The following is a 13,481-nucleotide window of genomic DNA, read 5'->3' as shown; positions in this document are numbered from 1 at the left end:
GTTTGTTGTCCAAATTCCAGGTGGCCTTGCGTCTGCTGCGTCAAATCTTCCAAGTGTTGACCATCAACGGTCTGCTGACCGAATTCAAGTTTACCGCTTGTTTGTTGTGTTAGGTCGTCAGATCCTTGTGTCTGTTGCGTTAAATCTTCCGATTGTTGATCATTGGCGAGCTGCGATAACGTTTGATCCTCAGCCGTTTGATACTGTTGCGCATGATGATCATCTCGTTTGTATTTTCTATGATACCTGGTCTGCTGCTGATACTGTTGGGTCTCTTCGGTACAATCAGCGGCGCCTGGTGCCACGTGAGACAAGTCCAGCGATCCGGTAGCAAGGTGTCCCGAACTCGTTCCGAATGCGGAATTGTGACTGCTCTCACTAGAATGTGCAGCATGCGAGTTGTATCCCTGTGCGGTGTGATAACGACCGCGGTGCTCGTTATACGCGTCCCGATCGTAATGCGTTCTGTCTGCGTGTCCAGTACCGTGCACATAGTCCGCAGACTGTTCTGGCGCTACGCGTCCTCCGCTATGGCTGGAAGAACTCCAGTGTTCTTCGTAATGTCTAGATTCACCGCGTCTGCTGGGATAAGTGCCGTAACTAGGATTGTACACCTGTTGAGTGGTGTCGGTGAGCAATTGATTCTGGGCCACACCGGACTGCTGATGCGAACCGAAAACTTGTGTACGTTGGATTTCGTCGTGGCGATTGCTGCTGGAATGCGCGTTTTGCAAGCTTGTTTGATGATAATCGTTTCTAGCTGGAATCTGTGTGTAATCGGGGATCAATGCGTGATGCGTTACATGTCCTGATTGAGAAACGGGACGCGCTTGGGAAGTGTAAGTCTGATGGCTTTGATAGGTTCTTTGACTGTCCGTGTCGAACGTACTGGAAGGATATGTGTGAGTCAGTGGTTGTCTCGTGTCAGTGTAGGTTTCTCTGTGCTGCTGCTGGTCGGTATAATGGCGCACAGTTCCTACGGACGGACGATAACCCAGCTGTTGTCTGTAAGTGTCACTCTCGGCGGTCTGGAGATCGTTGCCGTGAAAGCCAACTGTTTCCTGGGACAAATCTAACGAGCCTACACTTGAGGCGGTGTGTCCGCTGCTGGAAGATTCGTGAAATTCTCTTCTGAAGTTATTGAGTTCCCTTTCTACATTTCTCTGCAACTCATTGTGCAGTTCGCTCACTCTTGAGTCGACGTTGGTCTGCGGAACGCCAGACGTGCTGTAGCTGGAGGTGTAATTCTTCTTGTAATAACGAACCTTCTTGGGTCCGGTTACGTACTGACCCTCTTCCTCGAAGACGCGTCCCTGGCCCCCGTCAGTTCTGTAAGAATCCACTCTGCTCCAATTTTTGGGAGTGGTTTCGATGTGGTGCTGCGTGTCTATCGTTTGCGTGTTTACGTTGGTAGGTACATGTTGTTGATTCACTTGCGAATGTCCGCTGTAGTCCTCAAAATCTTCCAATCTCTCACTCTTGCTATCGATTCTCGACGACGACGACGACTGTGTCTGTTGATTGTGCATAGTGTTGTATCCGGTCTCCTTCACGACTGTCTGTCCTGATTGGCCGTACGTACTTTGAGAATCGAGATGCTGACTACTCGGAATGCGCACTGAATCGTATCTCCGTTGGGCGCTCAAATCACCTAATTCCGTTGCGTCTAATCCGTTTACGTTACCGTAAGACGAAGTGTAATTTTTCTTGTAATATCGCACTCTTTTCGATCCCTCGACATATTGGCCACGTTCTTCGTGAACTTTGCCGTGTCCACTTTCTGTGTCATACTGATTATGTTCCGTCCAGTTTCCTGGCTTGGCATAATCGTGATCGTTCAGATGTGCGCCTTCTTGAATCAATCCCGCATGATCCTGATAACCGGTTGACGCGCGACGACTCTGATAAGATGTCTGATAAAAATTGCAGGATTCTATGCAGCCACTTGGCGCGGATAGTGTTTGAGTAATTAACACGGATAAAACGATTATCCGCCCCAATGCCATATCCGATCTCTGAAAAAAACAAATATTCGGATAAAATAGTTATAATTTTTTTTTCACATCAGCTAATATTCTCAGTGTTCTTGCTAAAATTCTTACATGTTCTTCTCATAATTGATAATTTATTAACTTAAATTTGCGCTGTTTTGTAAAAGCTACTTGAAGATAACTACATAGACGGGTTCATCAAAGTCAGCGATAAATGAGGAAGAGAGAGAGAAAAAAAAAGGAAAAAGTTTTTAATGCAAAATATATCGCGCAGTTTTGCGATTATTATCACAATGATTTTTTGAGTAGAACAAGTTTCTATATTAATCTTGCATAAAATTCTCTTGGAAATATACACGCAAGTTTGTTTTTGTCAAAAATGAGATTGTAAACAATTTATCAAGTAACGTTACATGATCTCTTATTACGTTACTTTGTTATAACAAGAACAAAAGCGACGAAACAACAAATTTTAGGGCTCGCGATAATGGCTCAACTCAGTTTTAAGGTACTCCATGCGAGGCAACATGCCGGATGTACGTGCAAACATATACATTTTTTAAACTTGTAAATAATAGTCATGAAAATGCACAGAATGCTTGATTTGCATCTCGTATGTGTAAAAAACAAACAGCAAAAAAAAACAGTTTCTTTTATTGTATCGAGACGAATGATGTAATTTCTCATTTCGTATTCACTATTGAATCACAATTTTTATACGCACACATTAGTAACACCTGTCTTTTCTCTTTATAATTAACGAACGCAATATGCACTGTACTTTATTACCTTGTAGTAAAAAATCGAGATGCACTTATGATTTCAGGTGTCAATGCGGAGATGTTCTCACTAACACTGTGGGCTCACATACAGCAGCAGCAGATTACTGCAAATCCATTTATGTTCTCTTCCCCTTCTTCTTGAACTGATGATTCTCGCGGAGTATTTTTTTTTTTTTTTTTTTTTGCTCTTAGCAATCTCATCTCTTTTTATTCATTCCGTTTCATGCTTGTTCTTATCACATGTAATTCTCAGTAACATGGAGATTTAGTTTTGTCATAAGTGAAAGTGTCAGATCGTATATTTCCAGAAGTATATTTCCTCTTAATTCGCGTTTCCTTCTACAACTTGAAATTATGGATTTGTTATTTTTTCTCGTATACAGAAAATTCTTCAAAAAAGAAGATCTATAAAAATAAAACGGTATTATATATAAAATTAAGTGGTTTTATATGCAAATTAATTTTTTATACATTTAATATATACAGTAAGAATGATTGTGTGGGGAAAAGAGATTTTTTCTTCTCCCAAGGAACAAAAGAGTTTCAATAGTGTGTATATAATATTATTGGAATAGAAAATAAATATTAATCGCTCGCTTTGTTTTTGCAATTCAAATCGCCGTAATTAAATTTATTTCCTACTAATCAAATCTGTTTGGATAGTTGTAACATGATGAATTAAATATCTAATGTATGCCGCGCGCCTTACGTGTACAACAAACACACGACTTCCAGGTAGCGCCAAGTGGCTACAGAGCGGTTTTCCATATTTAGTTTGATGTGTCATTGATTAAGTCATTCTGGATTTGTAACATCCTTGTTGCGAGATTCACTTTCATTCAGTATCAGAAGTGATTTCAAGGTTATCCTGTTACGTAAAGGCCATTTATCTTCCAGGAACATTTCTTAAACTTAACTTGTAGCATTGGAAAGAAATCGAACGGAAAAACTCGATTGCAACAAACAAAAACGACCGGTGGCCTACTTTAGCAATGAAATTACTGACCTTCCTGGAATAGAGATCCATGACCTTTTATCAAGCTGAGGGTGAATAATATTTCCTCGATACTGACCTCAATATGTGGGTGCCATTAAAGCTGTCGGGATTTCCCATCGAGAAGCTAACGTTCACTAACTGGAAAAGCGATGCACTTTCACAAGCATTTGAGAATTAGGACTGTAAATAGGAATAATTTTATTGTTAGATAAAAATTTATTTAGCACACATGATTTATTTAGCAATTTGTTTTAATATATGTGTTAGAAAAATTTGTAGCAATTTATTTGTTTATGTTTGTCTCTCAGAAAATTCAAGAAGTAACTAAAGTAGCAGTTCAAAAAAAGGAGTATTGCACAATTCAATAGACAAGGAAAATATATAGAAGATAAAAATTGCGAAGTAAAAATATTGTAGATACGGAATTATCTGTGCAAAATATTTTGCATGTTCCTTCATTGCGCGCTAACGTACTCAACATTTTCTTGTGAGATTTCAAACTTCTATAAATCCACATGCGTCGAATCTGTGACGACCTATGATATACTCTGACCCCTTGATAGACATTGAACCACAGATATGTTACAAGGTTTTTAATTTCTTGGAAATGTGTGAAATATGTGACGATACTTCTCAAAACAATAATGACGTATTGTCACATCAAAAATGTACATACATAAAACAATTGCATACCATGTATATACCATTATAAACATAGCTATAAAAAAAATATAAGAACATGCAATTATACCTTCTTGTTTTAAAATGGTTTTTGAAATTTATAGATTTGCTCTGACTTTGTAAGAGGCACGTTTGTTAAAAATATGGTACAGCTACGCTTTAAACGTAGAGCTGAATATTATAGTATTGGTAGTATATATTTAGCAAGTCTGAGCGCACATAATAATGCGTTGATGATAATTGGAGTTATAACTGTGATATTGCATTATAAAAAGAAAAAAATTATATATGTGCTTATCTCTAAAAAGCTTATAACGTTACGCAAATAGATCAAGGATGAATTTAAATGACAGCTTGAACACACGGTGTCAGATTCAATTTATAACGATATAGTGACGCTCCATGCGTTCTCAATTCGTCACATTTGTCATAAAATATTTTTCCTCGAGAGAAAGTTTGTACAAAAGCAGAAAAAGATCAGAATATATATTATGATATATATATATAGATTTCAGAAAAAAATATATATATGATGTATACTTTATGAAATATTTTTTCACGCTTCAATACGTTTGAGAAAATTTACAAAATTATTGTCTAGAATTTGCACTAATCAGTGATGACAATCATATTTCAGAAACCTGAGACAACGATACGAATCTTCAATAGATCTGATTATTACACAGTGCACGGAAGCGATGCCTTGTTTGCCGCACAAGAAATATTCAAAACAACGTCCGTTTGTAAAATTATCGGAGCTGGTACGTGCAAATGATAACTTTGAAAAATTTATGTTTCTGTGAGTTGCATAATTTTTTGCAAATATGTATTTTGATTTAAATACATTTTGCTTGCAGAACCGCACAAAACGGAAGGTGTTATTCTTAATAAGAGCCATTTTGAAACATTTGTGCGCGATTTGTTGTTAGTTAAACAATACAGAGTTGAAGTTTACGTCAATCAGGGTTCCTCGAAGAATCAGAACTGGGTTTTAGAGTTCAAAGGTTCGCCCGGCAACTTGGCGCATTTCGAAGACGTTTTGTTTGGCAATACTGACATAGCTGTAGGTGTGTCCGTAATAGCTGTGAGACTAGGTACCGAGGGAAAATCCCGGGTGAGTGTGTTTCTCTCTCATGTGTGTGTGTGTGTATAAATATTTTCTGAGACACGACGTTTTTTTACTGATCATAAATCAATAAACATTTGCGCACAGGTCGTCGGTTTGAGTTGCGTGGACGTTGTGTCTACTTTAATTTCAGTGGCCGAATTTCAAGACAACGAGTCGTTTTCAAATCTGGAGTCGCTGGTTGTAACTCTCGCTCCGAAAGAATGTCTGTTAATTCAAGGAGAGGGAAGTTACGAATTTCAAACTCTTAAACAAGTATGTAAAACATATACCGCGCTGTTTTGTGTAAAACATGTATATGTTTCACTGTAATTACTTTGATTTTAGATAATAGAAAGAAGCAATGTATTGGTGACTTTAAGAAAAAAAAGTGAATTTTCCAGTGATTCAATTATAGACGATCTGAATACGTTGATAAAATTTAAAAAAGGACAGAAACAGAATGTGCAATCGCTACCAGAGGTCAATTTAAGTCTAGCCATGTCTGCCACTTCTGCTCTCATTAAATATTTAGACGTAAATATTATTCTAATTTTTATTTAAAAGATGTTTTTGCGTAATATTATCGTATCTTTGCTTTTTTTTAATTGTAATATTTTTTTTAAATTAAAAAGTTGTTCTTATGTATATTATCTTTAGTTAACATCGGACGAAGGCAATATGAATCAGTTCTCTCTAAATCAAGTGGAGCAATCGCGATATATAAGGCTAGATTCTGCGGCAATAAAAGCCCTCAACATCGAACCAACTGTAGATGTGGCTTCTAATTTACACGGAAATCCCGTTGGCAGTATTTTGACACTGCTGGACAAATGTAGAACCCCACAAGGACACAGACTGATTGCGCAATGGGTTCGGCAGCCTCTTAGAGACTTGTCTCTGATAAAAGAACGGCACGACATCGTTGAATTGTTCGTAAAAAACAACGAATTACGATCTGTTCTAAGTGACGATTATTTGAGACGTATACCGGATTTGCAACAGCTCGCGAAAAAATTGGCCAGAAAGAAATCGGCACTTCAGGATTGTTACAAGTAAGCCGCAATTGAAACAAAATGTACTTGCAAACTTCGTATATTGACGACGTTTATTATATTATGTGTATATGTTTTAGAATCTACCTGTGTGTATCACACTTGCCAAAACTATTAGAACAACTTTCGTCCGAAGCGAATGTGGCGGCATTGAAAGCAATGATAATAGATCCATTGAAAGAACTTATTGAAGATATGGATAAGTTTCAACAACTAGTTGAACAGACAATCGATTTAGATGCTGCCGAAAAGGGCGATTTCATGATCAATCCAGGATTTTCGGATGACTTCAAAGGTAATAAATTTGACCCATCTTGTGTATATTTTTTGTTTTTATTTAATTTTGTTTTTAAATTTAAGATAAAAATATAATGAAAATAGATAATTTGTGTATATACAAATTTGCGGATATTGCAGGATTAAAAGATTCCATGGACGAAATGGAAGAAATTATACAGAAACAACTCGGTAAAGTAGCGGATGATCTCTGCTTGGAAGCGGGAAAAGTAATAAAATTGGAATCTAATCAACAGTTCGGCTATTACTTTCGCATCACGTTGAAAGAAGAGAAAGTACTTAGGAATAAGAAGCACTACACAATTTTGGATTCTAATAAAACTGGTGTAAGATTTCGAAACAGTAAATTGTACGAATTGAATGAGGACTTTATAGCCATCAGACATAAGTACATGGAAAAACAGAAAGATGTTATTGGGGAAATTGTGGAAATTGCAGGTTTGCTTCAGTTCTTGGATAAGAATTACTGTAACATATCAAACTGTAATTGATTGCTAATTTTCGTGTATCTCTCTCGCACGTGTAGCTGGTTATAGCGAAACAGTGCGTACTATCGGCGGTGTGCTGGCATGTCTCGACATTCTTACCGCGTTTGCTTCTGCAGCAGTAAGCGCGAACAAAGTATACGCGCGTCCCGAGATGCTCCCGAGTGAAAAAGGCGAATTGAATCTTGTTCAAGTCAGACATCCTTGTTTGGAAATGCTACAAGGAGTAGATTATATCGCCAATGACGTCAGCTTTAAACGAGGTAATATAAAAAATTTATCATAAAATAATCTCTCACATCTGAATTCTTGAATTAACGAACGTCTTTATAAAGAGAGTAACTGATACATACTTTAATTCGCTCTTACAGATCAATGTCACTTTTGCATTATTACTGGTCCAAATATGGGAGGTAAAAGTACTTACATTAGATCTGTTGGTGTAACCGCACTAATGGCTCACATCGGTAGTTTTGTTCCTTGCGACAAAGCGACTATATCGTTACTGGATTGTATACTGGCTCGAGTGGGAGCCGACGATTCCCAACTAAAAGGATTGTCAACTTTTATGATGGAAATGATAGAAACAGCTGCCATTTTAAAAGTAATTTAATTTTTATATTGGTTATATTTGTTAAGCAATTGTAATGGAAATATAATATGTATATCATGGTATCTGTTATGTACAGACAGCAACGTGTAATTCTCTCGTAATTATTGACGAGTTGGGGAGAGGAACTTCCACTTACGAGGGTTGTGGTATAGCTTGGTCAATAGCAGAGTAAGTGAATAAGCACACCTCTTAAATTTTGTAATTTGATAACATCATTACAGTGAATTTTGTGACTTATCTTTAGGCATTTGGCAAAAGATATTAAATCGTACTGCTTGTTTGCCACACATTTCCACGAAATTACAAGATTGGCTGAAGAAATACCTACTGTAAAAAATCAACATGTCACCGCTCTTGTCGACGGCAATAAATTGACGTTACTTTATAAAGTAATGCCAGGAATTTGCGACCAGAGCTTTGGTCTTCACGTTGCCAAGATGGCTAATTTCCCACAAGATGTGATAGAGGTGTGTGTATTTTTTTTAACTCACATGTGATTAAAATAAAATGAGAGAAAAAAGTTTTATACTCTTTGTTATTGCGATATTTAGTTTGCCAAAAGGAAGCAAGCAGAACTTGAGGACTATCAAGGTATACTTTTTGAAGGATCTGATAATCCACAGAAGAAAAGAAAAATCATTCAGGTATCTTTTCATATATATTTAAGTATATATATATATATATATATTTACATGTTCTTATTTCTGTGGTAGCTAGTTTAAGAATTTGCTATAAGGGAGATTGAAAGGTAGCTTTGAACCTTTTATTTTTCAGGAAGCTGAGACGATTATCTCGGAGTTTTTGACAAAATGTAAAACTTTGGATAACTCTTTATCTGATGCTGACTTAGAAAGTCAGATATCATCGTTGAAGCAAAATGCTCTCTCTCGTAAAAATCCTTATATTGAAGCTTTGTTAATCGCTTCTTAAATAATATATTAAAGTGTATACTATACATATATATATATATATATATATGTATATGTATATGTATATAGTTTACATATGGGAATTTTATAAAAGCAAATCTTTTTCTAGTAAAAACAATATTGTACACACATTTTGATATGTATTTATGTATATTAAATAATTAAATGAATCGCACAAATCACGTTGTATGTACGTACGATTGATCAGACGTATTATTTTTCAAATATAATTTTGTGATGCCGCAACGATACCGTCTGCGGATAACATATTGATTTGCGTTATTCGCGTTATTGTAACCTTGAACTTGACTAGCGTATTCGTTGGTTCTGGGGAGTGTCTGAAAGCCTTTGCGAGTGACTGTTGATCGTATACTTTTCTATCGTTTTTATCCTAATAACAATAATTATGGATCCTGCGGTCTTCCCGGAAGAGATTTGGATTAAAATTTTGTTATACTGCGATGTACCTGACATTATTGCTTTCGGCAGCACCTGCAAGTATTTAAGGAAAACGTCGGATACGGACTATTTGTGGTAGGTTAGGTTTGCGTGATACTCTCTGTCAAATCGAACAATTTCAACAAACTTGTGAGCGATATATGTTTTAAATGCGCAATTTCGTCACACGCAACTGATATTTAACGCGTTTTCTTACTTTTGTAAGATTTCTTGCTTAAAAGTTTATACGAAAAAAAATTTATATATATATATGTGTGTGTATATACATATAATTTTTAATCGTTTCTTTCTCGAGAAAATAAAATATCGGATATAAATCGAAGGAGTGATATCTCTTTAACGCAATGAAAAAGTTGAGATGTCGTATCATTATTATTATTATTTGAACAAAATTAATTTCTTTCTATTTTAGTGACAACATGCTTTGTATTATTTTAGGAAAATAAAATGGCTGCAGTTGATTTCAAAGGTACAGTTTAGATTCCCAGATATAAAATGTCTGCAGTTACTTAGCGTCAGCTTTAAAGCCATGTGCTACAGATTGCATATGGTGATAACACTGGGAGAGAATGTACCTTTTCCAAAATGTTATCACTGCAGTGGCTATACGTGTCAAAGAAATTGCGTGGAAGGTTCCAGTGCCAAGGTGGTGATTGAAATTGGAAATAAATACACATGGGTCATTACACCATACTTTGGTTTGAGAAGACATTTCTCAATGTTTGGCATTCCAAAATACAACAATAAAACTCATTTGGAACAAGTACAGACTCAGAATGTTCCGAGCTGTAGCACACGTTCGAAATCCGATACAAAGTCGTTAGCGAAGAGATTGAAATTATTGAAATTATCGGAATTGGCAACTGCTAAGATTCCACGGCCAAGTGGACCATTCTGTGTTTTCTGCAATTCCGTGAAATTATACAGGGAGAAGCGAAGATTAATTACACATCAGAATGATCCAATGTGTTATACTAGATCCAATCCAGTTTATCAGAAACTTATAAATGGCTACTGCACTGACACAGTTGAAGTTTTGGGTATTCCAAATGTAGATATTGTGAGTCCAGCAGAAGCGTTGCTATATGAAGGCACGTTTCCAGTTCTTAAGACCTTTATCGATCACTTGTTTCATCAAATGAATTTAACTGCAATGTTGAGAAAACCAAACACTGTTCTCAAGTTCTGTGAACCACTGGCTATGCATCCAACATTGAGAAAACAGTTGTTACATTATTTATTCCAGGAAGTCAAAGTGGCAAGGTATGAGTATTTTGTATATAGCAAGAGTATGAGCAGTTAATTTTTGTTTGTTTTGTTTTATTTAGTTTTTTTTTATGTGCCTAACAACCGTCAGAGCAATTGTGAGCAAAGTCACATTTTCTTCGAAACAGTTACACCCGCAACCTCACATTTTACACTACTCTCTACTGTATGAGCACTTAATATATTTGTTAGGTTAATATATTAAGGATTTTTTTATCGAAAATATTATATTATAAGATTTGTTTTATATTGCAGAGTATGTCTTGTACCGAAACCTTTGGCAGCATGTGCCATGCTAGATGTAGAAACTTGTGTGGTGGTTGATAGTGGTGCTTTGAGCACAACAGTAGCTGTTGTAATTGGAGGACGAGTTATACCACAACGCTGGAAACTGCTGCCTGTAGGCGGTTGGCATGTTGCTTATCACTTGAAGCAAGCTATGCATTGGCAGCCGAAAGAATATCATCAGATCCCTATATCTTATTTAGATACTCTGGCTGTTAAAGAAAGATGTAGACTGAGCTACAATATTAAAAACGAAGAAAAACGTCTTCAAAAATTAAGAGAACATATTAATCTCAGAGTTGACAGCTATGCAGACTACAAACAATTCTGGGTATGTATGGCTATGATATATGTGTTTTCTCTCTTTCCATCCACATTACATCTAAAAAGAAATGTTAAAGTTCTCGTAGTAAAAGAATTGAAAGAATTGTTGAAAAATTTTAATTTTATTGTAACATTCCGTAGAGAGTTTCATTAGGCCCCGAGTTGTACATAGCTCCCGAGATGATGTACATTAGCCTACGTTTACCGGAAGTTATAAAAGAAGTAACATCAGGATTACCAGAAGACATAATGCACGATTGCCTCTCGCATATTTTACTTACTGGTGGAAACACAGATCTTTCCGGTTTTGAATTGAGACTTACCAAGGATCTGCGAGAGCAATTGCCGGAATACAGCAAGATTTTAGAAGTAAGAAGCTGTCCTGGCACGCATAGTTGGAACGTCGCAATGGGGTCTACATATGTGCCTTTAGCTGTGCATCCTGGTAAGCAATGATATACGGCTTCTCTACATATATGTATATGTTTTTCGTAAACTAATAATTAGACAAAGTAATGAAAGTTAAATATAAGATAAATCTCTACATTATATTCGATCTTTCAAAATTTGTTTCAGATAAAACTCCACCGGAATATATTGAAGGTAGTCCATTTTGGCTATCACGAGAAGAATACGTACTGTTTGGATGTGAGTCTCTCGAACATAGCAATGAGGGTGTAATAGATGATGCCTTATAATATGATTGATCAATTATATGACGCATATATAATTTATAATGACAGGAAAGTAAGTGTTACCATCATTAAGTATATTTTCTCTTATATTGTCTATAAATTGAAAGAAAATAATGTAGATAGTTGTGAAGAGAGAGAGAGAGAGAGAGAGGGGGGCCTGAAACACATTCCAAAATATAATCATGTTCACTCTTTAAAGGTATCTGCATACGTTTCTCAAATGTTGCTATTCATAATTTCTGTGTGTGTATGTGTGTAAAAGATTATAGTTCGGTAGTTCTGATATTACTTTTTTTTATAACTTCCGATAAAAACGTAAGCAAATATATACATCATTTTGGGAGCTATGTACTCGGGACCTAATAAAACTCTCTACGGAAAGGATATTAAAATAAAAGTTTGCAGCAATACTTTCAATATTTTACGACAAAAACTTGAATATATTTCTTTTTAAATGTAATTTGATGTATATGGAAAGAGAGGAAACATATATTCATACGTATCCAGAATTGTTTGTAGTTTGCATAACTCTGAAATTATATATGCTCTCTTAATTTCTAAAGGCATTTTTCTTCATTCTTAATATCGCTTCATTTTGATCTGTATCGAACATTTTGAATAAGAATGTTGTTTGTTACATATTTATTTTGTGCACAGAATGTATTATTTTTGAATTAGATTTTTTTATATACGTGTAAAAGAGACACGCCATTTTTATGTTTTTTGATCTGAAACATTTTTATATCATATACTTCGAAATAAGAAGTTAAATTTATACACACGCGCACACACACAAAATCTTTAATATTATCTATTTATAATAGTTTAGAAAAGATTTATGTAAAACTTTATGTACATCAAAGTAATTTCCTGTTCTAATATTGTTAATTCGACCCAATGTTATATGACAATGTGCATAAGTGTTTTCACACCCGTATAATTCGGTGTCATCTGAATAATTTGGAAGTATAAAGCTATACCTACTACTTTTTTGTGTACATAGCACGTGCAAAAAAGAGAGTTGTTTTGTAAATATAGAATAATAATAAAAGAAAACTCGCTTTAAAGTTAAAAACTGTACAGACCATTATGTATAAACGATAAACATACATACGAAGTATTATATAATGCTAGCTAGATTTCCAGAAATTGTTCACTCTGTTTCGTACATTTATATCACAGAAATCTCTCTCCCCTTCTTCTCTTGCCAAAAGAAGTATGTGTACGCGAACAAAAACATAAAAATATTTCTAGTCATTTTAGATATATATATATATGTATACATATATACATATATACATATATACATATATATATATATATAGATCTAAACATAGATTCAGCAAAGCGGAACATTTCTCTCTTCCAAGATAAATGTTAAATAATCATATTAGCAATTCACGATCACTTAAAGATATAAAGATTTAAATTACACAAAGAGATAGTTTCTTCATAAAGTACGACGATATTGTTATTATTAATATATGCCTCTTTTGTTATAGATATAATTTTAGTGT

At 35.3% G+C, this 13,481-nt stretch overlaps 2 protein-coding genes across 2 annotated transcripts in view; both read left to right on the top strand.

Moving 5' to 3' along the window:
* LOC109856928 (DNA mismatch repair protein Msh2) overlaps nt 1-8,954 on the top strand; it is a 13,430-nt gene extending 4,476 nt beyond the window's left edge. Inside the window, exons 3-15 of the mRNA XM_020432701.1 lie at nt 5,089-5,212; nt 5,309-5,565; nt 5,665-5,832; nt 5,905-6,093; nt 6,217-6,611; nt 6,692-6,906; nt 7,029-7,346; nt 7,435-7,656; nt 7,765-7,997; nt 8,083-8,174; nt 8,251-8,473; nt 8,558-8,650; nt 8,781-8,954. Coding sequence (XP_020288290.1) covers nt 5,089-5,212; nt 5,309-5,565; nt 5,665-5,832; nt 5,905-6,093; nt 6,217-6,611; nt 6,692-6,906; nt 7,029-7,346; nt 7,435-7,656; nt 7,765-7,997; nt 8,083-8,174; nt 8,251-8,473; nt 8,558-8,650; nt 8,781-8,936 — 2,685 coding nt within the window. The 3' untranslated portion in view covers nt 8,937-8,954. The remainder of the gene's footprint in view (nt 1-5,088; nt 5,213-5,308; nt 5,566-5,664; nt 5,833-5,904; nt 6,094-6,216; nt 6,612-6,691; nt 6,907-7,028; nt 7,347-7,434; nt 7,657-7,764; nt 7,998-8,082; nt 8,175-8,250; nt 8,474-8,557; nt 8,651-8,780) is intronic.
* Nucleotides 8,955-9,269: 315 nt separating this feature from the next.
* On the top strand, nt 9,270-12,668 carry LOC109856938. Its single transcript, XM_020432718.1, has 5 exons — nt 9,270-9,469; nt 9,833-10,657; nt 10,916-11,276; nt 11,411-11,714; nt 11,846-12,668. The coding sequence occupies exons 1-5, from the start codon at nt 9,342-9,344 to the stop codon at nt 11,965-11,967; spliced, it is 1,740 nt and encodes a 579-aa protein (XP_020288307.1). The 5' UTR covers nt 9,270-9,341; the 3' UTR covers nt 11,968-12,668.
* The last annotated feature ends 813 nt before the right edge of the window (nt 12,669-13,481 follow it).

Source organism: Pseudomyrmex gracilis, unplaced genomic scaffold, assembly GCF_002006095.1.
Source record: "Pseudomyrmex gracilis isolate BER0280 unplaced genomic scaffold, ASM200609v1 scaffold_138, whole genome shotgun sequence".
In the NCBI taxonomy this organism is placed as follows: domain Eukaryota; kingdom Metazoa; phylum Arthropoda; class Insecta; order Hymenoptera; family Formicidae; genus Pseudomyrmex; species Pseudomyrmex gracilis.
This window is presented reverse-complemented; position numbering and strand designations above follow the sequence as displayed.